We start from the raw sequence: 26,384 nt of genomic DNA on the forward strand, positions 1-26,384 counted from the left end.
GGATGGAGCCCCTCCCCAGCACGGCACGGACCGCGGGCCCCGCCCCCACCTCGAGAAGTCTCCGCCCCTTTCTGTGTACTGGACTGGGACCGCGGGAGGCCCGGGCGGGGGCGTGGTCGGAGAGGCAGAGGCGTGCCAAACGGGGCGTGGCTGATCGGCTGGGGGCGTGGCATGGCTGGCAGGCCGAGTCCGCGCTCGGGGCAGATTCCCGGCGGGGGTCGAGGTCTAGGCGGGCAGAGGAGGGACCTAATAGTGGGCGTGGCCTGAGCTTCGGGGCCGCGGTCAGTGGGCAGGCAGCAGTTTAGCCAAGGAGGGTAGAGGCGGGACCTGGGCGGGGAGGGGCCTAGTGGGCCGGTTATTCCCGGGCGGGGGCGGGGCTTAGGTTACGGGGGCGACACCGCTGGGCAGGCTGGGTCCTGGTCGTAGGCGTGGCCCAGGAGAGCAGAGGCGATACTGGGGCGGGGCCGGCCGGGGGCGGGGCCGGCGAGGCGGGGCCTCGTCCGTGCTCTGGGTCTGGCCCGGCGGCCGCAGCTCCCATTCCTTTTGCCGGCTCTGTCCCGGCTCCGCCGTCGCGGTCAGCCGCGTCTGTCGGTTCATCCGTCTGTGGGCCGGCCGGGTCCGCGCTCCGGGCGGGCCCAGCCAGGTGTCCCGTCCCGCGCGGTCCCGGGAAGCGGCGAGGGAAGTTTCCCGGTGCACCCCCAGCCCGGTTCAGCCGGCTGGCGCGCCGCCGCCCGCATGGCAGCCATCAAAGCGCTGCAGCAGTGGTGCCGGCAGCAGTGCGAGGGCTATCGGGACGTGAACATCACCAACATGACCACCTCGTTCCGGGACGGCCTGGCCTTCTGCGCCATCCTGCACCGCCACCGGCCCGACCTCATGTGAGTGCCCGTCCCCTCTGCTCCCCCAGGTGCGCCTTTTGACCCGGCTGGCAGCCCGGTCTCCACGACCTCTGCACAGGGCGGCGCTCTTGCCAACGCAGATGGGGAAACTGAGGCCCATACTTGTTCCAGGCCCAGGGAGTCGGAACAGTCCGGCCCTGCAGGCTTCCGCGTCTGACCTCAGTTTTGCCTATCGCCAAGTGGAACTGAGGCCAGAGCTAGGACGTCTCCTCCCGCCGTGGGCGTTAGTCACTCTGTGACTCAGGCCAGTGTCCCGGGCTCTGGCCTCAGCCACCCCCTCCTCCCCACCCCCTAAAAAGGCCGCAGGCTGCTTTGGAGGCACCCAGAGACCTTTGATTGTCCCAGGGTCACTTGGGGCTTCAAAGGTGGGTACTTCCCCTTCTCCAGCCTGGCCAGGCACCTTTGAGAATGCTGCTTCGGGTCACTGTGGGGCGAGGTCCTGATGCAGAGCAGGAAGCCCCAGGCCTCTGCACCCTCAGGTAGTGGTGGGGAGACAGAGGCTGGGCTCCCACCGTGGGAGCCAGAGAAGGTGGGTGGGGAAGGGGGGGCCAGGCCATCTCCCCCCAGGAGGGTCCTGCCCAACCCTGGACTGGCTCCATCTGTTATTCACTCAACAAACGCTCTGTGGATGAGTGTCTGGAACCCTGGTGCCCTGCCGCATTTGAATTCACAATAGTTTAGCAGCTGAGGCAGTACACCTGTGTTGGGTGTCTGGAGGCTCAGGAAGGGGGTCCTCAAATGGCCACCCTCAGCCCAGGCACCTTCTGCAAGAAAGATGTTTAAAAGTCCTCCCTAGGGAAGTTGTGGCTGGAGCCAGGGGTAGGGAGAGATGTGCATTGGGCGGGGAGGCCTCAAGCAGTCCCTGCCAGATGCCTAGCCTCACTCAGGCCCCTTGCTGTACAAATGGAGAAACTACAGCCCAGCAAGGAGAAGTCCTTGCTCAGGGCCCTTCCCCTGCAGCCAGGGGCTGTCCCAGGGCACCACACTTTACAAGGAAGCTAGTCTTGCAGAACAAGACCTCTTGTCATTTCTCCTCCAGCCCTGGGCTCCTGCCCCGAGGTTGTGAAATGCTTTCATGGTGATTCTCCATGTGGCACTTGGGCAAGGGCCTCTGCTCTGCCTGAGAATCTGGCCTCTCTTGCCCTTGGAGAAAAAGAAGATTCTGTTGCAGAATGGGCTTCACATCAGAAGCCCCACACCAAGCTTTGATGCGGGGTGAGCCAGAAACATGGGGGCCAGGGAAAGGGACCTGGAGCACAGAGGATGGCTGGCAGGCAAGCCTCCCTGGGGGTGGTGCAGAGTCCTGGTTAGGGCTGGCTGGTGACCGAGCCCCAGCAGGCTCACAGGGTGTGGGGGTGTCCAGTATACCCTGATATGTGGGGCCCTTCTGCCCCTGGGGGACTCCCATCTGCTGCCACTGTGCTGGGGGTGAGAGCCCTGGTGGTGAGTGTGTGCCTGCCCCAGCGTGTACCCATGGGCGTGCAACATTGGACCAACTGTTAGGGAGCACCTACTGTGTACCCCCACACGGGGTACTGAACAAAACCCCCTTGGCCCCTGCCCATGGGGATGATGTTCTAGTTGCAGACTCAGGCAGCAGACAGGTGAACGGATAAAAACCCAAGGTGACTCCTGGCAGTGGTGAGGGCTGGGGCAAGAGGGAGCTGGAGGAAGGTGAGGCCGACTGCCCGCAGGTATACGGGCATGCAGGTGACTTATTCACTGCGGATGGCATTGTTGAACATCCCCCCAGAGGAAGGATGTTTGGCAGATATCAGCGCGTAGTTGGAGCACTGTAGATGATGGGATGTGGTTGGGGTACAGTAGATATGGGGGGGCTTGGGGTGCTGGTGTGAGGTAGAGGCTTGGGGGTGTCAGTGCGAGCTAGGGGTATGGGGTGTGGGTGTGAGGTAGCGGCTTAGAGGTCGGTGTGAGGTAGGCGTTTGGGATGGCAGCGTGAGGTAGGGGCTCGGGGCATCCGTATGAGATAGAGGCTCACGAGTGTCATGTGAGGTAGGGGCTCAGGGGTGTTGGTGTGAAGTAAGGGTTTGGGGTGTGAGTGTGAGGTAACAGCTTGGGGATCAGTGTGAGGTAGGGTTGGAGATGTCAGTGTGAGGTAGGAGCTCGGGGGTGTCGGTGTGAGGTAGGGGCTCAGGGGTATTGTGTGGTAGGGGTTTGGGGGTGTTGGCTGAGAGACTATTGTGAGTGTGATCAGTGTGTATGTGTGTGTGTGGGTGTGAACACACTGTGTATAAGCCTGAGCACCTTTGTGCCTGTATCTGTGCCTTGATTCCCTCCACCCCAAATGCTCTACAAGGAAACTTCCATCCTGGTCCCTGCATGCCTTTGGGCAAGGTGGCGGCTAGGGGTAGGGGTCCTGCCATGCCTATCCCCATAGCTCCAGCCTCAGAGCCCCTGAGCTGCCCCTCCAGTCCCCAGTGGCTGCCAGGAAGGGTGGGAAACACCTGAGAAGGTCCTCTTGGAGGACCACCCACCCACCCCCCACCGAAGGTCAGACTTTGGGTTCAACCTTGGCCTGGGTGAGACCCCCTGCCCCCAACACTCCGTCTCCTCCACTCTCTTCCTTTTGAAGACCCTCTGGTCAGGGACATCCTGTCTTGCTATCTCCTAGCTTTGCCACCAGGAAGTCCTTCCCTTTGTCTAGTCTAAATCCTTCCTGCTGCATGCTAAGCCCATTTCCCCTTAGAGCCTGAGAGCCACTGTGAAGAGGGCTTGGCCCAGGCACCAGGCCAGCCAGGCTGGGAGTCTCGAGTTCCTTGGTTGTTTCCTCCCAGTTCTTGCTTCCACCGGCTCACCAAGCTCCTGCAACTCCTGGGGTCTAAGGGTGCAGGCTCCAAGCCTGCTGGGAGACCTGGGAGTTCTTGGTCACGGTGTCCCTGCCCCACAGCACACGTGACCTGCATTGGTTAACCTCACAAGGACCCCATGAGGTGTGCATGGGCCTCTGTTTAGCTCACCCAGGGACACGCAGCAAGAAGGAGGTGTCTGGGGGCTCCCCGCTTACCCCCAAGCCCATCCCCTCTTCTAGCCACCTGCCCAGTGCTCATCCGGCCCCTGCCCCACCCCAGGTGCTGTAGGCTCTCTGCAGCAGGCCTGGAAGGTTCTGGATGGGCAGGCCCTACCCACACTCCTCAGCAAGCACACTCTGCCCACAGGGCCTGCTCAGCAATGACACCAGCCCCTGTTACCCGGCAGCTAGTTGGGCCTGGAACCACCTGGACAAACAGCCCCACCCTCTCCGCCTCCCTCGTAAATGAGTTGGGCTGAGCTAGCTTCCTGCAGTGTGGCCAGGTTCCTCCTAGGCCAGCTGCCCGACCCAGGGGGGCCAGGGTTCCCAGGTGCCTCTCCAGCTCCTTGGGGCAAGAAGGGAAGGCGACAGGGGCAGGGAGCCTGGGATAGAGTGAGGGAGGAAGCAGGGGGCTTAGAGTCTGGGTGCTGGGCTGGGAAACACCCCCAGAGGAACTTTGTGGGCTTCCTTCCCTGGAGATGTTTCGAGAAAGAGGGGCGAGTTGTGTGAGGGTCCCGGGTGGGGTGTCAGGAAGCTGAGGTTCAGCTGCAAACACAGTATTGGACATGGGTCCCACCTTCCCCTAGGCACGTGGAAGGGTGACCCGAACTCTCTCTGAGATCTCTTGCAGCTCTGGAGGTTGAGGTCAGGGCTGCAGAAGGCAGGGGTGGGCCCCCGACTGTGGCAGGGCCCCCGAGACCCACCCGTTGTCTGGGGTCAGGGGAAGGTTCACACCGGAGTCCCCCGCCACCATGCTCAGAAGCAGCATCGTGTCCCTTTCTGGGCCAGAGCAGAGGGTGGCCACTGAGCAGGCTGACCTCACTTCCCTTGCAGGCCTGGCGGTCAGCAGGAAGCTGCTGGGGGACAGAGGCTCTCTGTTCTGGGCCCAAGGGCCTGCTGCCCAGACCCCTGCCTGTGCTTTCCAGCCAGAGCAGGCCAAGGAGGGGGAGGGGGTGGGCAGCCCTGGACTTGGGACAGTCCAGGGCCCAGGAGGTCCTTCAGAGCTCAGTGCCCCCACCACCCTGACCAAAGCCCCAGGGCAGGACCCCAGGGCCAGGCCCTGCTCTGGGTGGGAGGGAGCAGGGTCTGCTCCCACCGGGGGTGGGGGGGAGGGAGGACATGGTATCTCCCTTGCCCATGTGGTGCAAGAAGGGGGCCCAGGGACTCAGCCTTGCTCTGCCCTGACCCCTTCCTTCCTGCCCATGCCTAAGGCACCTCCTGCTGCTCCCCAGCACTGTCCCCTACCCCTCAGCCCCCCAGTTTTGTTTCCTGCCCCCCAGCACTGCCCCCTCTCTCCCACGTCTGTCCCCTGGGTGTGATTCCTGGCACTGCTCATTCTCCAGTTTTTCTGATCTCAGCTTTCTCTGGGCCGGTCTCTCTGGTGTGTCTCTGCGCTCTTGCTGTGTCTGTTTTGTGTGTCTCTGTTTCCCTCTGTCTCTGTGTCTCTCCCTCTCCCTCCTTCTGTCTCTCTCTCACTCCCTCTTTCTATCTCTCTCTCTCTCCCTTTCTCTTGGTCTCTGATTTGTCATCTCTCCATCTCATTCTGTTTGTGTCTGTCTCACCCTCTCTCAGTCTCTCTCCTAATCTCTTTGTCTCTCAGTGTCTCTGTGTCGGTCTATCTCTGCCTCCCTCCCTGTTCCCTCTAGCTTCCCTTCCCAGCAGGATTAACTCCAGATGTGCTGGAGGCGCCTAGAAGGAAGACTTTTCCTCCTGCCAGCCCCTCCCCCAGCACCCACCCCCCACAGGGCTGCCTCTGGTTGCAAGAAAGAAGCAGCATGCGATCAGTGCTCCAGGAATTTAGGGGACACCCATCCCCAGGGGCCTGGAGGCGCAGGGTCAGCAAACTGGGGCCGGCGGTCATGGGTCAGTCATGGCCTTGTGGGAGGCGGCAGAGACAGTCACAGCAAACATTTGACCGTTGGCATGTGTTGTTAGCTGCTGTGGAGTTGGTCCCAACTCGTGGCGACCCCATGTACAACAGAATGAAACACTGCCCAGTCCTGCGCCATCCCCATGATCAGTTTTGGATCAGCAGGGTCTGAGGGGTGGGGTTTGGCACCGTTGTGATCCACAGGGTTTTCACTGGCTGATTTTCAGAAGCAGATCTCTAGGCCTTTCTTCCTAGTCCGCCTTATTCTGGAAGCTCTGCTGAAACCTGTGCAGCATCATAGCAATACGCAAGCCTCCACTGACAGATGGGTGGTGGCTGTACACAAGGTACATTGGCTGGGAATTGAACCCGGGTCTCCAGCATGGAAGGTGAGAATTCTACCCCTGAATCACCAATGTCCCACCACTGTCATAAAAACCCAGTTGCCGTGGAGTTGACCCTAACCTATGGTGGCTCCATGTGTGTCAGAGTAGAACTGCGCTCTGTAGGGTTTTCAGTGGCTTATTTTCCAGAAGTAGATCATCAGGCCTTTCTTCTGAGGCACCTCTGGGTAGACTCAAACCTCCAACCTTTCGGTTAGCAGCCAAGTGTGTTAATTGTTGGCACCACCCAGGGACTCTGACTGACATATAACCCGAAAACACCAAACCCATTGCTGTCGAGTCAATTCTGACTCGTGGTGATGCTATAGGACAGAGTAGAGCTGCCCCATAGGGTTTCCAAGGAGAGGCTGGTGGGTTCGAACTGCCAACCTTTTGGTTAGCAGCTAAGCTCTTAACCACTGCACCACTAGGGCTTTGACTGACATATAGACCCAATGATTTCATTTGTTCAGCCAGTGTTGAAACAATAAATCAATCCTGCAAAAGTTCCCTCCCTCAGTGCACATCAAATGAATCAGTTTATCCACAAGCGTTTATAGAGTGCCACCCGTGGGCCTAGGCCCATCTGTAATATAGTGGTGTCAGACCTCATATAATGTCAGGGAGAGACAGGAGAATCAAAATCAACCCAAGGCTGATTCCTACAAGGTAGAGGTCAGACATACCTCCACTCTCCAACCTTTTATACCAATTCTGACACCAGCTGTCCTCCCCACGGCATTCTCTACTTCTCTGCTGGGTTCGATAATTCATTGTAGTGGCCACACAGAACTCACAGACCACACTCACGATTATGGGGTTTATTAGGGAAGTAACAGGTTACCACTTGGGATCAGGATTGACTTGGAAGTAACAGGAACAACTCAGGAGACAGGAGACAGTTTGTCAATCAGAACAGCTTCCAACTTCTCAGCTCCTTCTCCGCCATTCCCGAAGGCAGACAGGACTTACTCTCAGCCTCTGCCCTGCATGGGCAAGTCTTGTAGCCCTTTAGCTCCATCGACAAGTGCCCGGAAGCATCCCACTCCTCCAGCAAGCCTTTCGCCTGAAGGCGCTCAGCTCTCTCACTCTGTGGGCTGGCAAGCCCACTACAGCTTTCTGCCAGTCCCGTGCAGTCTCCAGTGTTAAACAGCTCTTTGTCTCTTGGGTCTAGGAGGTTCTCAGCGCAGGGACCCTAGGTCCAAAGGACTCAATCTGCTCCTGGTTCTTGATGGTAGCGAGGTCCCCCTTCAACCTCTGGGATTGGCTCTTTTTAAGCCTAGTGATGGCAAAACTGACCAATCCTCTTGGTGGGCCACAGGCACATTATTTGCATCATCCATCCAATCATTTTGTGGGAGTTACAAGACCATGGCCAGAAAGGCCATATAAAAAGAGAAACCCATTGCCTTGCACCATCGTCGGTACCTTGGAGTGATATCAAATGATGAAGATTCAGCTAAAAGAGATTCAACTCCCAGGGTGGTGGGCGGCAGTGGCCCTCCACATCTCTTTCTGGCTACCTACCGAGGGGCAGCTGCTCCCGGAGTGGGGCAAAGCTGGTGCTGAGAGGGGTACTTTTGTCCAGCAGGGCCCCCAGAGCAGGCCAGCCATTTCCCCCAGGCCAGCCCCGGCTGGTCCCCATGCTGCGGGACACTGGTTGAGTTGGGCTTCTAGAGGGTATGAGTGGGAGATTCCATGTGCTCTCCCAATGGGACAGTGCTGGGGGCCAGGGGGAGGAGGCAGCGCTTAGGGACAATATCGGCTCCCACACAACCTCTGAGCTCAGCTCTGGGAGCATGAGGTGATGCTGGCTGCTCCCTGGCCTATGGAGCCAGGGCTCACTGACCCCAGTACACCAAGGCCGAGATGGGCTCCATTATGGGACTGGTGGTGGGGTCTGAGACAGAGCAATCCTTAGGGGCCTGGTAAGGGGCCTCAGGCAGAGATGGGAAGGGTACCTGAGTGTAGGGGACAGCTTGAGCTGAGGTTGGAGGCCGAAAGGGGCCTGGTAGCCGTGAGGCTGGCCAGGGCAGTTCAGCCACCACCCCTCCCTGCCCTGAGGAGGCCTGGGGGTCCCAGGAAGCACCTTGGGCTTGGCCTTGAGGGGCAGTGGTCCTCGAACTTGAGTTACAGAGGGCACGTTCTGTGAACCAGAGACCCTGCCCAGGGCGGCCCTGGCCCCTCTGTCCTCAGGGTGCCCTGCTCTGCCTGGGGCTTGGAGAAGCTCACTCGGGGGCCTGCCGGACAGACTGGCCGGCCAGGGTAGTTGGGTGGCTCTGGGTCCATCTGGGAGAAGGATGTGGACCCCTCGTGGGCCAGATGGAGGCCAATGAGGGGTCTCCTTCTCTGGTGTTGTTTGGAGACAAAACAGAGCCTGTGACCCTGTGCCCTCTGGCTGGGCCTCCTGCAGTCAGTGACCTGGGAGGGGGGCTGGGACTGTGGGGGAGGCCGAGGACAGGGCCAGGAGTCTCAGGCTCTCGGGGGAGATCACTGCCTCCTCTGCCCTCGGACCCATCTGTGGTCACTCGGCATCTGGGGTAGACCCAGGGAGGGCAGCAGGGGGCTGGATGCCGGGCAGAGGTGTCCATGTAGTGGCAGGGGGCTGGAGCCAGCCTGGTCCCTGCTCTCCGAGCCGGGGTGGGGGGCTCCTCCCTGCACTCACCTGCCCCCTGAGGGGACACTGTCTCGTCCTGTGCTCAGTGTGTCAGCTGGTGGTCTGAACATGTGGAGCTCAGAACATGTGGAGCTCGTTACCTGGGAGAGTCCAAGCGGAAATGTCAGCCGTTCCCACAAGAGCCAGGCAGGTTGATGGACGGCAGGACAAGACACAGATGGTGGGGGGGTGGGGGGATGCGGGGGGCCAGGAGGGAGATGCTGACTGCAGCCCCATCCCACCTCCCCCTGCCCCACCGTGTGGCTCTGGGAGGCCACCCCCAGCCTCAGTGTCCTCAACTGTAAAATGGGCCCTCAAAGCTCATTATGGGGTCAGGAGACAAGAACTGTACTAGTGTCAGCCTCTACTGGTCAGGTGGGCTCACACCCAGGCTGTCCCTGGGCTGGGCAGCCACAGGGACCTCAGGCTCGCCACTCTCCCTTCCTGTCTCCTGCTGCCCTGGGCCTCACATTCACTGTGGAAGCCCAGCGGCTGTCCTCTCAGAGACGGAAACTGAGGCCCTGAGAGCAGAGAGGGCTTGCCTGGGGTCTGACCCGTAGGCCTGGCTGGGCAAGATCTGGCTCTTAGCTTGGGTGCCTTCTCCTGGGCCACCACGGTTCACATGGGGGGTGGCCGAAGCCACCCTGCAGGTCCCACACAGCAAAGTGGACAGGCACACAGATCAGTGTTTCAGCCCAAATCCCAGATATGTCAGCCGTGCCCGGGCCGTGTGGGCTGTTGTATGTTATTGGTTGTATTTTCTGCTCATGATACCCTCTGGGTGTGGCGGGACGTGCAGTGTCCATGTGTGGGCATTGTCCCCGCCTCTCCTTCCTCTTGAAAAATCCACTGTGCTCTTGGCCTTTTCAGAAATGCCCACCATGCTCCCTGGCTCTGCAGCCGGCTATTGTGATGTGTGTGTGTCGGGGGGCCAGAGGCTCCGATATCCCCAGTCCTTAGGGCCCATCCCTCTACGGGGTGAGCCTAGACTCCCAGTGGGTGCTGGACGAAGCAACTCCATGAACAAACAAATGATCAGACATTAATCACCCGGGCTCCAGAGCAAATGGCCTGGGCTTTAGTCCTCTCTTCTCAGAAGTATGACCCCGATCGAGTCACCAAACCTCTCTGGGTCTCAGTTTCCTCATCTGTGAAATGGGGACATTAATAACACCTACCTTCACGAGCAACAAAAGAAAAAATAGATACACTGGACTTCATAATTTGGACCTCCTGGGTCCCACCTTCCTGCTAAGCTGTAAGGGGGTGACCAGCCACTCTGAGCTGAGTCCTGGCTAGGCTGCCTGGGCTGGTGACTTTGGTCTCTGGCTTGCCTCCTGCCACCCTCGATGGGGCAGTGGGTAGGGTTGGGCCCCTGCAGGGCTCTGGAGGTGAGGCTGGACTGGGGGACCAATCGAGGGTTGTCTGTGCACCAGGGGACTGGGGGTGTTGGGCCGTGCCACAGTGCCGAGAGCAAGGTCAGGCATGCCCGGCCTGGATCCTGGCCCTGCCATGCTTGCATTCATTATGTGGCCCTACCCCAGCTCACTTTCCACATTTGGGCAAGATGACCTCAGAGGCCCTCCCAGCCCCTGCCTGCTCGGACTCTGAGTGGCTTTGGACACACATGTTTTTGTCTTCCAGAGACTTTGATGCTCTCAGGAAGGAAAACATCTATGAGAACAACAAGCTGGTGAGTACCCACAAACTGCTGTTGCAGCCCTGGGCCTCAGAGCTGGGCCAGCCCAGGTCTGCCTGCACCCTACCCATGTCTGAGGAGCCGCTGGGCACCCAAGGGGTTGGCCCTTCCACAGGCCACTTGCCGATGGGTGCCCTGAGGCTGGGGCTTGCTCCAAGTTCCACAGTGAATCCTGGCTGGGGTCAGTGACCCCAAACTTCCAGAAAAAGACCCTGATGTTGCAACCCAGGCTCTGCTGTCCCCTCTTTCTTGGGGAGGGAGGGGGCAGGAAGTGGCTGATGACTCTCCTTCTCTGCAAGGGCCCAGCCCAGACCACCCAAGGCCGGCAGGAGTGGGTGGCCTGGGAGGCCCAGCTGCCAAACCCCACCCCGTGTTACCAGCCTCTGGCCTTAACCTGATGTGGGCCCTGGAGTTAGGTGGGCCTGCATCCAAGTCCTGCCTGTTCTCCCTGGCCAGCCTCAGTTTCCTCTACTGCACAATCAGCTCCGTTGTCACTCCTGGGCTGATGTGCAGAAAGGCAGCATTCGTTCATTCATTCAGCAAATGTTCCCTGGGCTTCTGCTGACCCCCCTACCCATTCCCCTAGGTCTAATATGGGGCGGTGGCGGGGCAGCAGGCAGTGAGCAAATACCTGGCTAAACTCTCGCTGCCCAGGGCAGCAGCTCCTCGCCACATGTGGTTATTGATTTAAAATTTAAATTAAATAAAATTAAAAATGAAGTCTCCCCGTGGCACTGACCACATTTCAAGGGCAAAGAAGCCACACGTGACTGGTGGCTGCCGTACAGTGCAGCGCAGAACAGAACGTGTCCATCGTCACCACAGAAAGTTCCATTGGACCACACTGAAAATGCTATCATATGTTGGACGAGAATAAGGACCGTGGGGAAATAGAGTAGAGAAGGGGGTGGGGAGCATTGGGGGCCACAAAGGGGTGACATTTGGGGAAGGAGGTGAGGAGGGAGCCCCATAGAGACAGGGAGGAAGCAGGGACAGCCAGTGTAAAGGTCCTGAGGCTCGTTAGAGGAACAGTGTGGAAGCCAGTGGGGCTGGAACTGAGTGGGTGAGGGGAGGGCTGGCGGGGGCTGAGGAGTAGGACGTAGTGTGGGTGTGGTGGGGATGTTGGCTTCTATTCTGATTGTGAGGGGCTCATGGAAGGGTGGTGATCTGGGGAGCGGCTCCTGGGTTAGCAGGGTCTCTCAGGCTGCTGGGATGAATATGGCAGGGGCAGGGAGGGGAGAGGGGATAGTGCTCGGACCACAGCGGTGGGGGTGCAGAGGGGCATCAATCCTGGACAGATTCGGAAGGGGGTCTGAGCATGGACCAGGGGCTGTGAGGGACCAGGTCTGGGAGCTGCCAGGAGCCCCGTTTTGGGTGTAATTACATCGAAATGTTGCTGCCGCTATCTGTGTGGGGTCGAGTCAGAGCTTGGGGAAAGGCTAGAGCTAGAAACTGGGGTGCCCTTGCTAGAAATTGGGACGCCCCAGCTTCTGGGTGAGATTTAAAACTGGAGATGGGGGAGGTAGGATGGGCCATGTTCAGAGCCAGAGAAGGGGAGGAAGCAGCCGGGGAGACAAGAAGGAGCAGCCACGGCAGGAGGCAGGGGGAGACCAGAGCCATCGTGTCCCGGGGGCAGGGGTGACGGCTGTCCAAACCCTCGATGGCCCAGAAAGGCCAGACCACAGCCTGACCGCCGGATTGAGCAACATGAGGTCGCTGGGGCCTTTGGGGAAGGGCAGGAGCAGGGGAGAGCCTGCATGCCGAGGGGATTCCAGGGCAGTGAGGGAGGCGAGGAATAGGAAGCAGCAAATACACCGGCTTTTCCCAGGGAATTTTGCTGTAAAAGAAACTCGAAAAACGGGGAGGCTGCCTCAGAAGTGGTGTTAACTGGCAACTTTTATTTTTTAAATGGGGGGAGTTTCAGCGTGTCTGTGAGGCTGCCCAGAATGTTCCAGAAGGAGGACTTGATATGGAGAAAGAGGGCTGACTGGCTGGGGTGGTGCCTCAGTTGAAGGCAAAGGGGAGGGTCTCAGTGCCCAGTGTGGCTGGAGCCAGGCACAGGTGACCCATGGTCCCGGGAGGAAGGGGAGCTCAGGAACCCCAGTGCAGGGATGTGGGGGTGAGGGGGGCATCTCCTGGAGTCCCCTCTGAGGCTTCTGATGGCTAAGGGGCCTGGGAGGTGAGGTAGTGCCCTGAGCGTGAGGGGCTAAAGTTTGAACAGAGGGGCAGCTGCGAGCAAGGTCTGGGTGCAGAGAGCCAGGGAGGGGGCCTGGGCTGCAGGTGGCTCTCAGCCCCCCTGCCAGGGTCCTGATCTTGGTCCAGAGGCTGACCAGGAGAGCACAGGTCGGGGAGCTGTGTGTCTCCAAGACAGGTTTCCCTGAGTTCAGCCAAGTCTGCTGGGCGAGGGTGGGTGCAGGAGAGTGGCTGTAATGAGGGGCCCTGGGAAAGAGGGGGTGAGGGACAGGGAGGAGGCCAGACCCACACCCTGACAGCAGGAGCGAGGCCAGGCTGTCCACTCCATCTGTTGGTCCTTTCCAGCCCCTCCTGGGCACCAAGCTGTGGGGTCTGGAGTTGCAGGCCCCAGTGGAATCAAAGACAGCTGGGGCCGATACTTGAGGGGTAAGGGAGGATGGGCAATGGGGATGGGAGAGGGGCTGCTGCCAGCTGGTCGGTGATGCCTGGTGTGCAGTAGGCGCTCTATAAATGCAGCTACCCTGGCCCAAGCAGCCCTCCCCAGCCCAGTGTATCTTACCCGGATCTCAGTCTAGAGCCCTCCCCCAGTTGCTTTGGCTGCAAGGATGCTGGCCACCTTTGTGTCCCCTGCAGCTCGAGGGAGGGCTTGGTGGAATCTGGGTGGTGCCAGCCCCTTCCACTGGGAGACCTGCTCCCAACCATCTGAGGTTTGGTGTCGGCCAGGGCTGTGTGGGGTGTGTGAGGAGTTCTGGGGAGTCTCAAGGGTGACGTGGGACCGAGATCCCCCAAACCTCAGTTCTCCCTTATCAAGGGGCCCTCCATCTGGACGTGAGCTCCTTCAGCCCTGCACGGTCAGGATTGTGACCGAGGCTCAGGGAGTGCCCACAGGCAGAGCAGAGCTCGAACCTCAGACCCAGACCTTTTTTGGGCTCCAAGTTGGGTTTCTCACCTCCTGGAGGAGGAGAAGGAGGGGTGTCCCACCAGCCGCTGCTGACTGCTGCCCCTCACCCGCCTGCCAGGCCTTCCGTGTGGCAGAGGAGCAGCTGGGCATCCCGGCCCTACTGGACGCTGAGGACATGGTGGCCCTCAAGGTGCCCGACCGGCTGAGCATCCTGACCTACGCGTCCCAGTACTATAACTACTTCCATGGCCGCTCCCCCAGTGAGTGCCACCACCTGCCGCGGTGCATCCCTGAGGCCTCTGCCCCAGGTCACCTTGTTCCCTCTGCTGGGGCTGCCCCCCTTGCCTTTTCGGGGCTCCATCTCTCCCTCCCCACCAGTCCACCCCTCCACCAGCCTGGGCAGCAGGGGTTGCATCTCTCTCTGGGGGGCCCAGCATCCCACATTCTGCCTGCAGGTGGTGAGCAAGGCCCCCAGCCCCCCAACCCTCCCAACAGGACCCGCTCTTGGAGCAGGCTTGGCTCTCCCCTTCCCTCTTTGGCTCATTCACTCCCCTCCCCGGCCTCAGTGTGCCCATCTGAGCCCCGCTGCTCTGTGCCCATTGCTCTTCCTTGGGTAGCTTGGCAACCCCTGGGTAGGCCCCCAGGCCTAGCTCCAGACACCCCCTCCCCTATTTGTTCTGACTTCTAGCCCTGGCAGGGTGGGACCCAGGCAAGGAGGGCAGGCCCAGGCTCCCCGCCCCAGTTCAGGGCCCTTTGTTCCAGCCCCTCCCCGCCCCCACATTCCTCATCCCAGCCTTAGAAATCCCCGGAATCACTGGGCAAGGGGCCAACCCGCCTTCACGTCCCCACTCACGGGAAACAGAAAGTCCCTTTTCCCGACCCGATGGGACTTTGGAGCAGGGAGGCGAGGAGGAAGGGTGGCCAAGGTTCTGCTCGGGGCTGCACCCTCCCCAGACCAGCCCCGAGACAGCAGGAGGGGTCAGCTGTCCACTTCTCCTGCTACCCTGCGTGCCAGTCCCCATGCTGGGTGCCTCCCAGGGGACCAGCCCAGGTAGGGACGCAGGTTCTGAGCTCGGGGAGGCCGGGCCAGGTCCCCCCTCACCCCCACCTGTCTCTCTCATGCCAGTTGGGGGCATGGCCGGCGTGAAGAGGCCTCCGTCAGACTCCGAGGAGGAACCGACTGGGAAGAAGGCCCTGGCCCAGCTGCCCTCGCCTGGCCCGCCCCGGGGCCTGCCACTGTCCCCAGCCAGGACCAACCCCGTTGTCCAGGGGAGGGCTGCAGGGGCACAGGGCCCTCCCCCAAAGGCTGTAAGCAGCCCCGCCTGCCCTCCATCTGGTATCTTGGGTTTTCCACCAGCTCCCATTGAGAGGGGCTCATGGGAGTGTGGGAGACCCCAAAACAAATGGTCCAGGCTGGAACGAGTCTCCCCTGGGGACCCAGGTACAGCCTCAGCCCCCTTTAACGAGAGCCCCCCAGACTGGCTTGCCCCTAAGCTACTTCAGCCCTGCATGGTTGTATTGTGACCCTATTCTACAGACGGTACACCGAGGCTCAGGGAGCACACACAGGGGAAGCAGCACTCAAACTTTGGACCCAGTTATCTGGGCTCAAGTCCGTCTTCTGACCCAGGCTACCTCCTGAGGCCGAGCCAGGAGGGGTGCTAGGTGTGGCCTTTATTACTCAGGCCAGCCCTGTGAACGCATGTAGGGAACCCCACTTTTCAGAGGTGGCGGCTGAGGTTGGGGATAACTTGTGCTTGGGCGCCCCCTGCTGTCCGGGGGCTGCCATACCCGGCTCCGTGGGTCTAGAGCAAAACATGGCACTGGGTGTTTGAAACAGGATTGGATTTCTGCTCCTGTGGTTGGGGGGCAGTGGGTGGAAACAAACGGGGCTGGAATCTGTGCCCTGATCCTCCCGGGACCAACCAAGTCAGGTCCTGAACCCTCTTTCAGGGGATTGAGGCTGGAGGGCCCCATGGGCCAGGCCGGAGGCCCTGACTTGGGTGTCTGGCCTACCTGGGCATAGGCCCACCTGTGTCCCTGGCAGGTAGGGGCCTCCCAGAGCCCTGCTCTCTGCTCTGTGAGGTGGCATCTACCTGCCCTTAGCCTGAGAGTGGCTCTGAGGATGATGGGGTTAGAGCACATGTCCCGGCCCTTGGTGGTGGGGTAGAGGTCAGAAGTGTCAGCTGGGCTTCAGCCGCTCCTGGAAATCCCCCCTTCAAGGGCCCAGCCTCTGAGGGCAGCTCCGTCAGCAGCACCTGTGTGGTCTGCGGCAAGCACGTGCACCTTGTGCAGCGACACCTGGTGGATGGCAGGCTCTACCACCGGAACTGCTTCAGGTGTGTTCCTCCCCTCCTCAAATACTCCCGTGGCTCCCATCACCCCCAGACATCACCAAGGCCCTCCTGTCTGCCTGTTTTCTCCTCCTCAGCCTTGTCCCCCTCTCTTAGCCCAAATGCCTCGCTGTTTCCTGACACCACTGGGCGTCTACCCCTCCCTCTCAACTTAGCCGTCCTTCTCCAATGCCTCCTCTGAGAAGCCCCCCTGATGTCTTTCAAGGCAGATACCTCAGTCTCCCTTCTGCAGCTCAAAGCCCTTTGTATTAGGGCTTTTTATTCTATGGCCATCTGCAATCCCCTTTCCCTACCACTCTGCACTTCCCAGGCCTGGGAACCCCGGGAGGGCAAGATTACGGTCTTCCTTATTGGTTTATTTATTAAACAGCATTGCACAACAGGCTATTCATTTATTTTATTGTTGAGAATATACACAGCAGAACATACACCAATTCAACAGTCTACACGTGTACAATTCAGTGACATTGGTTACATTCTTTGAATTGTGCAACCATTCACACCCTCCTTTGCTGAGTTGTTTCTCCTCCATTAACACAAAATCACTGCCCTCAAGGTTCTTATCTAATCTTTCGAGTTGCTGTTGTCACTTTGATCCCATTTATGTAGTTCTTCAAAGAGCATAATGCTCAAGGCAGACATTCTTTACTAATTAAGGTAACCTATTGTTTGGTTTTTTAGGAGACTTCAGGGAATATTTTTGGTTTAAGGTTTAAAGACTATCTCAGGGCAATAGTTTCAGAGGTTCATCCAGCCTCAATGGCTCCAGAAAGTCTGGATTCCATGAAAATTTGAAATTCTGTTCTGTATTCCTCCCTTTTTGATCAGAATTTTTCTCTAGAATCTTGGATCAAAACATTCAGTAATGGTAGCTGGGCACCATCCAGTTCTGGTCTCATGGCAAAGGAAGCAGTTGTTCATGGGGGCAATTAGCCACACATTCTATTTCCTCCTATTCCTGATGCTTCTTCTTCCCCTGTTGCTCCAGGCAAATAGGGGCCAATTGTCCTGCCTTGGAGGGCCGCTTGCAAGCTTTTAAGAGGATCTTCCTTATTTTTATTACCCCAGTACTCCGCAAGGGCTGGAGGGGTTGACCCCTTGAAGTGGCACACAGAGCATCCTGTCTGTCTGTAGGTGTTGACATATACAAGCACTTCCTGGGTCCCCATGGCCCTAAGGAAGTAAAATGGCTAAGACCCAATAAAAGAGGTGTTTGTTGAGTGAATAAACAGCCACAGGAGTGGACACAGGAATACTTAAGGGTGTGCTCTAGGGAGAGTGAGAATGGGTGAACAAATGGGTGAATGAGTGAATGAACACAGGCATGGAGCTGGGGGCTTCCTCATGTTTTTCTTCTCCCCCCAACCCAGGTGTAAGCAGTGCTCCAATACGCTACACTTGGGGGCCTACCGGGCCACAGGGGAGCCAGGCGTCTTCGAGTGCACCAGCCACCACCCTAAAGCCACCTCTGCAAGCCCCACATCACCAGGCCTGGCCCACAGACAGTTGGGGGCCACCCCCGTGGACTCCAGGCCCCTCAGTGCCCAACAGAAGGCCCAGGAGAGGAAAGGGCCACGAGAAGCAGGCCTGGAGGCAAGGCAGCCAGCCCAGGAACCTGTGGTGGGCGGCCAAGTGGCCAGACGTTTCGCTCTGTCGACGCCTGACCCTCCCACCACTGCCGCCTCCTCTCATGTCTGTCGGGGGAGCCCTGCCACGCCCAGGCTCCCCTCGGGCCCTGTGGCATCCAGCCCCACCTTCAAGGCCAGAACACAGGTGACCAACAGGTCGCCAACTGGGTGGTCCTCGCAGACGCAGGAGACCACAGCAGCCAAGCCTCAGCCGGCGGGGTCCCTGAGCACCCAGGACCCTCGCCCAGCTGTGCCTCAGGTCCAGGTAGCTCCCCGAGTGGCAGTTCCTCAGACCAAGCTCAGCTCGAGCCCAGTGTCTTCAGGCACTTCAGACCCTCCAGCCCAGACCCCCGCGGCCTCCAGGACCCAGCGGGCCCGGGAGAGGTTCTTCGAGGTCCCCAGCAATGGCCCAGCCAGTGGGGGGCCCGGGAAGGTGGGCCCAGGAGGCCAGGATTCAGTGGACGCACCTCCAAGGGACAGCAGCCGGGAACAAGCGCGGAGCTTCCTCAAGAAAGCCCTTCTGGGACTTGCAGAGGCGCCCAGCAGGTCAGTGAAGAGGGAGGGGGTTGGGTGTGTGGGCTCTACCTGCCCACCAGCCACCAGCAGCCACCGGGAGGTCAGAGGGTCTGGTGCAGCCTGGGGAGGGGACTTGGCTCTGCCCTCCCTAGCTGTGGCCTTAGGGACTGCTTCCCTGGACCTCAGTTTCCTGGGTCTGAGAAATGGGAGCATGAAGCAGTGGGTGTGGAGTGCTCGGGGGGGCAAGGAAGTGGGGCATGGTTATTACAATGATATTGGGGTACCCTACGTGCCACAGTGGCTGCCTCCTGCAACATGGCACACCCCTTTGTCATTATCTGATGGTCTGATGCTTGGTTTACAGATGAGGAAACGGGTGAGGGTGGCTCTGCTTTTCCAAGTCCCCACGCTGGTCGGGTCACCAGCGTGTCCAACCCTGAGCGAGGCTCAGCTTACCTGGCGCTGCCTGGGGCCTTCCACATGCTAGACACTGAGCTGGCATTTGCTGACCAAATAAAGGACGTTCCCTTAGAGAGGGCAGAGCAGGATGGCACCAAACACACACAGCCAAATGGAGGACTCAGTGTCTCAGGCCGCTCACACACTGTTCATTGCTTCACCCACCCCTTATTGCAGGCTGGGGTGCCCCCGGCTCAGGCCTGCCTGACCACCCCCTCCTGTCGGTCAGCGGGTGGTGCCTGGGGGCTCCCAGGGTGGGCACAGACTTGGATGAGTGTGTGCTTGTCTATCCACTCCTGGGAGTTGGGGAGCCCAGGGCACCTGTGGGGGCCAAGGCTCTGTGCTGGGCTCTGTGCCGGTGCTCTGGAGGGGAGTCTGGCTGGGGAGGGGCCCAGCTCCTCCTAGGAACCCAGCCCGGCCACCCTGTACCCAGAGGAGAAGACAAGAGGGAGGTGGATGAGGAGAAGCTGCCCCGGCCTTGGTGTGCACATAGCAGCTGGCTTAGGGGGGCCTGGTATCCCCAGCCTGGGCTCTGAAAGCCAGAGGCCAGGGTATGCAGGACGGTGCCAAATACACACAGCTGTATGGAGGATTCAGCATGGAGGGGCTTCGAGGCCTGCTGGTCCCTTAGGGCTGAGCTAGGCAGGTCCAGGATAGCCATGGATCTGGGCAGAGGTCTCCATGGCTCAGCCCCAGGGCTTCCGAGCCCCTATCGGTGGGGTGTTAGGGGCGTTTTCATCTCATCTGACACCCCATTTAAATAAGAGGGTATGATCATCTGCCAACTATACAGTGGGTGCCCTTAGCCCCACCTTAATGGACCCCCTCTGTAGCCCGAGGGGCTCCTGCCTGGGGAGTCGGGGGGGGGGGGCATCTGAGTGCACCCATGCCTGAAGCTCACCTCTCACCCACAGGCCACCCCAAGCCTCCTCCCCTGTCCTGAATTCCCATCCCAAAGTCGAAGAACCAAGGGCAAGTCAGTCAGCTAAGCTGTCACTGGTGACGCCTCCCCCAGCTCACCGCCCCACTGCAAGAAGTGAGCCCCCTTCGAGGGCTGAGCTGGGGGCACCCCCAAGTGTGAGCACCGCCTCCAGGGCCTCTTCGTCACCCCGGGCTGGAAGGAAGAGCCCAGTGGTCACCCTGGGGGGCAGCAGGGCCGGTGCAGGCTCCAGGGTGAAGCTGGAGGAGCCCCCGACTGTGAAGGGTAAGATGATGTGGGCGGATGCAGGGTGCAGGACCTCGTTCTGCTCAGCCGCCATTCCGCACCTGCTTGAGGGGCTGCAGCGTCAGCTGTCTCCCAGTCAAGCTCCTGGCATCTTGTCCTCCACGACTGTGCCCCGTGGCATCCCTGGGTCCCACCCTCGTCCTGTCCGCAGCGCTCTCCTATGCGGTGGTGGCTGCCTGCAGGGTTACATTGTGAAGTCCCATCCACCGCCCAGACCTCCAAACCGGCCCCTCTGGAAGCTTCCTGCCTCACTCACAGCTGCGTTGCTGACTCAGCCGAGCGTTCCGGGTTTCTGGAGCCAGAAGGGTTGGAGCTGCCGTCCTTGGCTCTGGGATGGGGCGCCCTGCTGTACTCTGAGGGGCTCAGGACCCCTCTCCAGGCAGGGGTCCCCCTGGGTGGCGGCCTCCTGGTCCCTGCCCTTGTGCTGCTGGGAAAGTCTACCTCTTCACCAAACAGGGAGCTTATTTCTTGCTGGGCACACGGCTGTCTTTTGAGGTGCCTGGGGCTTCACCAGCCGGGGCTCCTACCATCAAAGCCACTCTGCGGTGGTAACCAAAGCAGGTGGAGACGGGACGCACTGCTGATCCTGCACAGATACGGGGAGAAGCCCGCCGGCCAGGGCTGCCCAGCCCCCTCGCTATGTGGCTGGAGGGGCAGTTAGGGCCTGGAGGGGGTGTGGCCCTCCCTGGGAACGAACACCTGTCTCTGGACTCCTAGTCCAGTGCTCCTTGCTTGTGACTTCGGGGGTGTCGGAAGGTGGGGCAGCCATGGGAAGATGGGTGGCATGAGTGCTCTCCTATCCACAGCACCTCCATCTGATGGTCTCCCTGCCCCCACCCAGGTCCCAGTGCCAGCCTCCAGGAGGGGCCAGAGGACAGCCCGGCAGGGTGGAGGTCCCGGCTGAAGCCTGTGGAGAAGAAAAGCTCTGCTGAGAGGTGAGGGCAGGCAGGCCGCTTTAGTGGGGGTTCACCTGCCCTGACCCACACCTGCGTGGCCGCTACCTGTGGGTTTTGCTTGAGCAGGATTCTGAATCCCCAAGCTAGCATGGGGCCTTACATCACTTTTGAGCAGAATATAAGGAGCAGACTAGATACAGGCCCAGGGGAGTCCCTGGGTGGCGCAGACGGTTACTAGCCGAAAGGTTGGTGGTTTGAACCCACCTAGAGGTGCCTTGGAAGAAAGGCCTGGTGATCTGCTTCCAAAAGATCACAGCCATTGAAAACCCTATGGGGCAGTTCTACTCTGACACACATGGGGTTGCCATGAGGTGGAATCGACTTGATGGTAATAAACAAGAAGCATGGGGCCTGGCACACAGTAGGCACTCAATAGATGCTTGTGGAGGAATGACAGCACACACATTGGTTGCCTGACGTATGCATGTCTGTTTGTTCCTGAGCATCAGCTGTATGTCACAGAAGCCAGCTTATGTGGCGTCAGTGATGCTGGGGAGGTCATTAAGTGACGTGTCCACTCCTGTGATGGGGACACTGGAGGCATGGCGGCCTCAGAGGGTTTCGTCCTCTGTGATGTCCCCATCCCGCTCTGAGCTGGTCACTGTGCCTGGGGGGCGGGGACACGAGAGCACGTCCCTGGATCACACCCCGAGGACTGACCCCCAGCACCAGTGCTGGGGTTGCCCCCTGCCTTGAATGCTTTGCCATGGGCAGGGGTGGTTCTCCAGAAGAACTCTGTAAGGACAGGGGAGGCGGCGGTCTCCACTGCAGCGTTCTGTGAATGGAGGCTGCACCTTTGAGGGCCGGACAGGTGCCTGCCCCACCCTGGCTCCTCAGCATACACCCGGGCCGAGGGGGCAGAGTCCACACCCATGCACACACAGCTTACCTGTGGACACTTGAGTGTGTGCACACCTGTGAAGATGGGTGCACAGATAGACATGGAAATAACCCACCTGGGTGTCCATTGTGTCCTCTGGGCATTCAGAAGTGTCCAGGCCCACAAGCGCGGTGGTGGGTGCCCATGAGAGCAGGCAAGGCCCTTCCTTGCCCCAGGGCCGGCGTGTTCTGCACAGGTGTGTTTGCACCTGGCTTTGGGTGCCCGTCAGCAGCTCACACCTGGGGGCGGCAGGTGCAGGGGCTCAGCCCCCTCCTTCCGTCCAGGGCTCTGGAGCTGAAGGGACCTCAGGCCCCGGGAGAGTCGAAGGTGGGTGATGCACCCAGGAAGGTGTCAGGGAGCTCCGAGGGCAGTGTCCGCATCACACTGACCCCTGTGCGGCCTGACAGGACCCCCGGACCCAGCCTCTCAGGTAATGTGGATGGGACCCTAGGGGCTCCAGCTGTCCACCTACCCAGCCAGGGAGCCCAGACCTAGGCAGTTCTCTTTCAGGGCAGCCGCCTGGGGTTCTGGGGACCCGGCTGGAGGTCGGGGCAACCTCCCTGCTCAGCTGGAGTTGGTGGTCCTGGGTGGCCCAACCTGCTGGGCCTCAGTTTTCCTCTCTGGGTGTCACACTCTGCCTTCCCTGGGTGGACGTGGTCAGTTGGGCTGAGCATGGACAGAAGGGCTGGTCCCTGTCATGTAGGGTGCTGGCATGGTGATGCTGGGGCCTCAGCCATGCTGGGACAGACCCCAGGCTCCCCATGGCCACCGGGTGGGCCCCAGGCTCAGGGAAGCCGTGAGGGGTGGGGAGGGCCCCTGGCCTGCTGGCCTGACGTGGCTCTGCCTCCCCTCCCCTAGCAGCCGCATCCCCCTTCCCATCCAGCCGCAAGAGGCTGGCGGTCCCTGCCAGCCTGGATGTGTCTGCAGACTGGCTGACGACCGAGCCCTCCGGGCAGGAAGCCCCGCCCCCTGGCTGGAAGGAGGCAGAGGCCCACCCTTGGGACAAGCCAGGTCAGCCCCAAAGACGCTGGCTTTCTGCTTCCGTTTGGGGCATGAATGAAGGAGGCTTCTGCTGCATAGAAGATGCTGAGTAGGGATTTGAAGGATGAATAGGAGCTCACTGGGCCTGGAATGGAGGGGCGGGCATCCCAGGGGGAGGAACCAGAGACACCTGGAGGCTTGGCCAATTTGAGGACAGGGTGAGGTGGCCCGGATACCAAGCCCCCTGTGCGCCAGGACTTTCCTTGTGACCAGATTGGGGGACTGAACAGAATCTGGGCCTCCTGGCTCCTGTTGTCATTGACGCCTGGTGATGACACCGTGTTCTCTCCTGGCAGCCTGAGGGCCCCAGAGGAGGCTGCCCACCAGAGGAGGGGCCTCGGGGGGCAGGATGGGTGAGAGGTGCTTCATGTGGGCGGGACCTGGGTCTGTCTCTGAGCTCTCACCATTGGGGTGGGGCACAGCAGGGACATCAGGGTGGGGTCTGCTGGTAAGGCCACATTGGCCCGCTGCCCAGGCTCACCTTGCCCCTCCACAGGGAGACCCCTGGGCCTGGCTGACGTCCCCACCCCGTCCTGCAAGGCTGTGGTCTCCCCGGTCAGGGTGAGTGGGCTGGGTCAGGATGAGGGTTGGGGGGCAACTGCCCTGCTCTCGGCGGCCCCTCACTGCCCCATGTCCACAGCTGCACCCCAACCGAGTGCCCCAGGAGGAGATTCAGCAGCAGGTGCAGGACATCGAGAGGCAGCTGGACGCACTGGAGCTCAAGGGCGTGGAGCTGGAGCAGCGGCTACGGGCAGCCGAGGGAGGTGAGTCTCCATGTATGAGCCCAAGGCCCACCCAGGTGCAGGCTGGCCCAAAGCCACCAGGGTAGCTCACCCCCACCATGGCTCAAGTGCCTGGCCTGCCCACCACCCAGCTTGACCCCTGCACCCCATGTACATCCTCAGCCCTGGCCCAGGCCAGCCCCTCGGCCCAGGCCAGCCCCTCGGCCCAGGCCAGCCCCTTGACCCGGGTCAGCCCCTCAGCCCGTGTCTCCATGTCTGAGCCCAAGGCTAGCCCAGGTGTAGGCTGGCTGCAGCTAGCTCACCCCCGTAGCTTGAGTGCCAGCTTGACCCTGTGACCCTGGGCCCTAACCAGGGCCCCCGCACTGCGTGTTGGTCTGGGGGCCCTGCGGCCCCCCAAGCCAGCTGGCTCCTCTCTGCAGATGCCTCGGAGGACAGCCTCATGGTGGACTGGTTCCGACTTATCCATGAGAAGCAGCTGCTGCTGAGGCTGGAGTCGGAGCTGATGTACAAGTGAGTGTCAGCCATGGGGGATGGGGAGCTGATGTACTATGTGGGTGTTGGTCGTGGAGGGTGGGGAGGGCTGCCAGGGGCCTGCCTCAGACACCCGTCCCCCTGAGCAGGTCCAAAGACCAGCACCTGGAGGAACAGCAGATGGACCTGGAGGGGGAGCTGCGGAGGCTGATGGACAAGCCTGGTGAGTTGCCAACTGCCCTCCAGCCCCTGAGCCTCAGTTTCCACATCATCTTTGCAGTGGGCAGCTATGACCTTTCTGCCATGTGTGGCTCTGTGGTGGCTTATGTGTTGCTGTGATGCTGGAAGCTGTGCCACCAGTATTTCAGATACTGGTAGAGTCACCCATGGTATTTCAGTGGAGCTTCCAGGCTAAGATAGACTAGGAAGAAAGGCCTGGTGATCTACTTCTGAAAATTAACCAGTGAAAACCCTATGGATCACAATGGAACATTGTCTGATACACTGCTGAAAGCTGAGCCCCCTAGGTTGGAAGGCCCTCAAAATGCACAGTGGCTGCAACAGTGGACCTACCAACAGTCGTGAAGATGGCTCAGGCAACATCTTGTTCTGTTGGGCACGGGGCCGCCATTAGTCAGAGCCAGATCAGTGACAACTAACAGCAACAGCAATGGGCAGGGATTTTGTGCGGATGGGTGAGGTGGCCCGGAGGAAGGGCAGGCGGTACTCAGTCTGTGGTAGGGCTGTTCATTCATTCAATCATTCATCCATTCTATTGGCATTACCGAGAGCCCACTGCAGGCCACAGACCCTCTCCCAGGTGCCCCCAAGACCCCATCCCCTCCTTGAATCTGATGTTGAAAGAATCAGGGGGACGCTTTGTCCCTGGGGCTTGGGGTATCGCTGATGCCCAGTTGTCCCCACAGAGGCCCTGAAGTCTCCCCAGGACCGACAGCGGGAGAAGGAGCTACTGAACCAGTACGTGAACACTGTGAATGATCGAAGTGACATCGTCGACTTCCTGGACAAGGACCGGCTCAGGTGGGGCCTGTCCCATGCCCGACTCAGCAGGGAGGAGCCAGGCCCCCCTCAGTCTCTGATAGGGTCATTCGTGCATTCAGTGTTACCAAGCTCACCGCTGGGCCCCTTCTCACCCCTGGTATCCCTGGCCCTCAGGGTCAGCATCGTCTAGTAGAACATTCCAGAAGATGGGAATGTTCTATGAACTTTGCTGTCCAGTACGGCAGCCACGTGTGGCCCCTGAGCACTTGGGGAATTTCGTATTTCGTTACACTGAGTGGGTTTGAACGCACATAGCAACTGGTGTCTCCTGGCTGTTGTGCTGACAGCACAGCTTCAAATCCCCCCTCCCCCCAGTGTCCCTGTCCCTGGGTCCAGATAGGGGACCTGCCCAGGCCACGCAGGGCTGGTGGCCGAGGCTGGGGCTGGAAGGTGAAATTGAGCTCGAAGGGTCCGGGGAGAGGGTCTGCCCAGGCCCTTCTTATGTCACTGATGGGAGGCCGGGTGCAGAGTGGGGGCAGCAGGTGTGGGGGTGGGGGAGGCCAGAGAGCGGGTGGCTGTGGCGTTGAGGTGGGGGGCTTCAGGGCCCTAGGATGGCGAGCCCCCCTCCAGGGCATGCTGCCCTCACGACCACCTCTATCCCTGCTTCAGGGAGCAAGAGGAGGACCAGATGCTACAGGACATGATCCAGAAGCTGGGTACTGATGGCGACCTTGGTGGATGTGGGGGAACAGGGCTGGGGGCTCAGGTGGGGGCCACCCATGGGGGCAGCCTCTGTGTGGGGATAGGAGGCTCCATGAACAGCTGGGGGACCACTCTGATAAGCTCCTGCTCCAGATCCCCAGTGTGCTGGGCAGGGACCCCTGTTCTCATGTGGCACCCAGCCCAGGTGGAAGTCCCAGAGCAGGTGTGCCCTGTCTGTGGGTGATCCACACTGGGCTGGCTTCCCGCAGATGCTGTATGGGCCAGGCTGGGGGGGATGCAGAGGGAGGAAAGTTCCAGAAGGGGGACTTGGTGCGATGGCCAAGAGGCGGTTGAGAGGAGCCTCACTGTCCATCCTGCCCCCTAGACCTCCAGAGAAGCGGAGGGGACCAGAGAAAGAAGCCCAAGTTCCGCTTGTCCAAGATCTGGAGGAACAAAAAAAGCAAGACCCCTGAGTGAGCTGCTGCTGGGCGAGCAGGGACCCTCATCACGCGTCGGGCTGGCCTCCGGGCCCAGGAAAGGACAGTGGTAGGACGGGGATCCTGGAGAGGCCCTCTCTGTGGGATCTGGTGGCCTCAATAAAGAGACTAACCGCGCTTGCCTTGTGCCCCTAGCGCTGGTGCCCCCATGTGTCCCCACAGCTCCGCACTGGGCCTGGAGGTCTCGGACCCGGGTTCTAGGTCCACTCCCAGCATGGATGCGCTCTGTGGCCTCGGACCTGACACTGACCTCACTGAGCTTCTCCTGGTCACAATGGAGT

General features: G+C 60.2%; 1 protein-coding gene across 1 annotated transcript; it reads left to right on the top strand.

The window, feature by feature from the left end:
* The first annotated feature begins 732 nt into the window (after window positions 1–732).
* On the top strand, window positions 733–26,181 carry MICALL2 (MICAL like 2). The gene is made up of 17 exons (XM_023740270.1): window positions 733–878; window positions 10,481–10,529; window positions 13,748–13,889; window positions 14,756–14,937; window positions 15,853–15,968; window positions 17,354–18,157; window positions 19,501–19,790; window positions 20,653–20,746; window positions 21,932–22,077; window positions 22,488–22,658; window positions 23,185–23,249; window positions 23,329–23,452; window positions 23,851–23,941; window positions 24,052–24,125; window positions 24,829–24,943; window positions 25,574–25,620; window positions 26,010–26,181. Exons 1-17 carry the CDS (start codon window positions 736–738, stop codon window positions 26,081–26,083), a joined length of 2,727 nt encoding a protein of 908 aa, XP_023596038.1. The 5' UTR covers window positions 733–735; the 3' UTR covers window positions 26,084–26,181.
* The last annotated feature ends 203 nt before the right edge of the window (window positions 26,182–26,384 follow it).

Source organism: Trichechus manatus, unplaced genomic scaffold, assembly GCF_000243295.1.
Source record: "Trichechus manatus latirostris isolate Lorelei unplaced genomic scaffold, TriManLat1.0 scaffold00151, whole genome shotgun sequence".
In the NCBI taxonomy this organism is placed as follows: Eukaryota; Metazoa; Chordata; class Mammalia; order Sirenia; family Trichechidae; genus Trichechus; species Trichechus manatus.

Bases quoted from the DNA above. Each gene is read 5' to 3' on its own strand.
- MICALL2 (XM_023740270.1), top strand. From the start codon at position 736: ATGGCAGCCATCAAAGCGCTGCAGCAGTGGTGCCGGCAGCAGTGCGAG. The intron at 879-10,480 runs GTGAGTGCCCGT...TTTGTCTTCCAG, and splicing joins CGCCACCGGCCCGACCTCAT to AGACTTTGATGCTCTCAGGA. The intron at 22,659-23,184 runs GTCAGCCCCAAA...GCCCCTCCACAG, and splicing joins CCACCCTTGGGACAAGCCAG to GGAGACCCCTGGGCCTGGCT.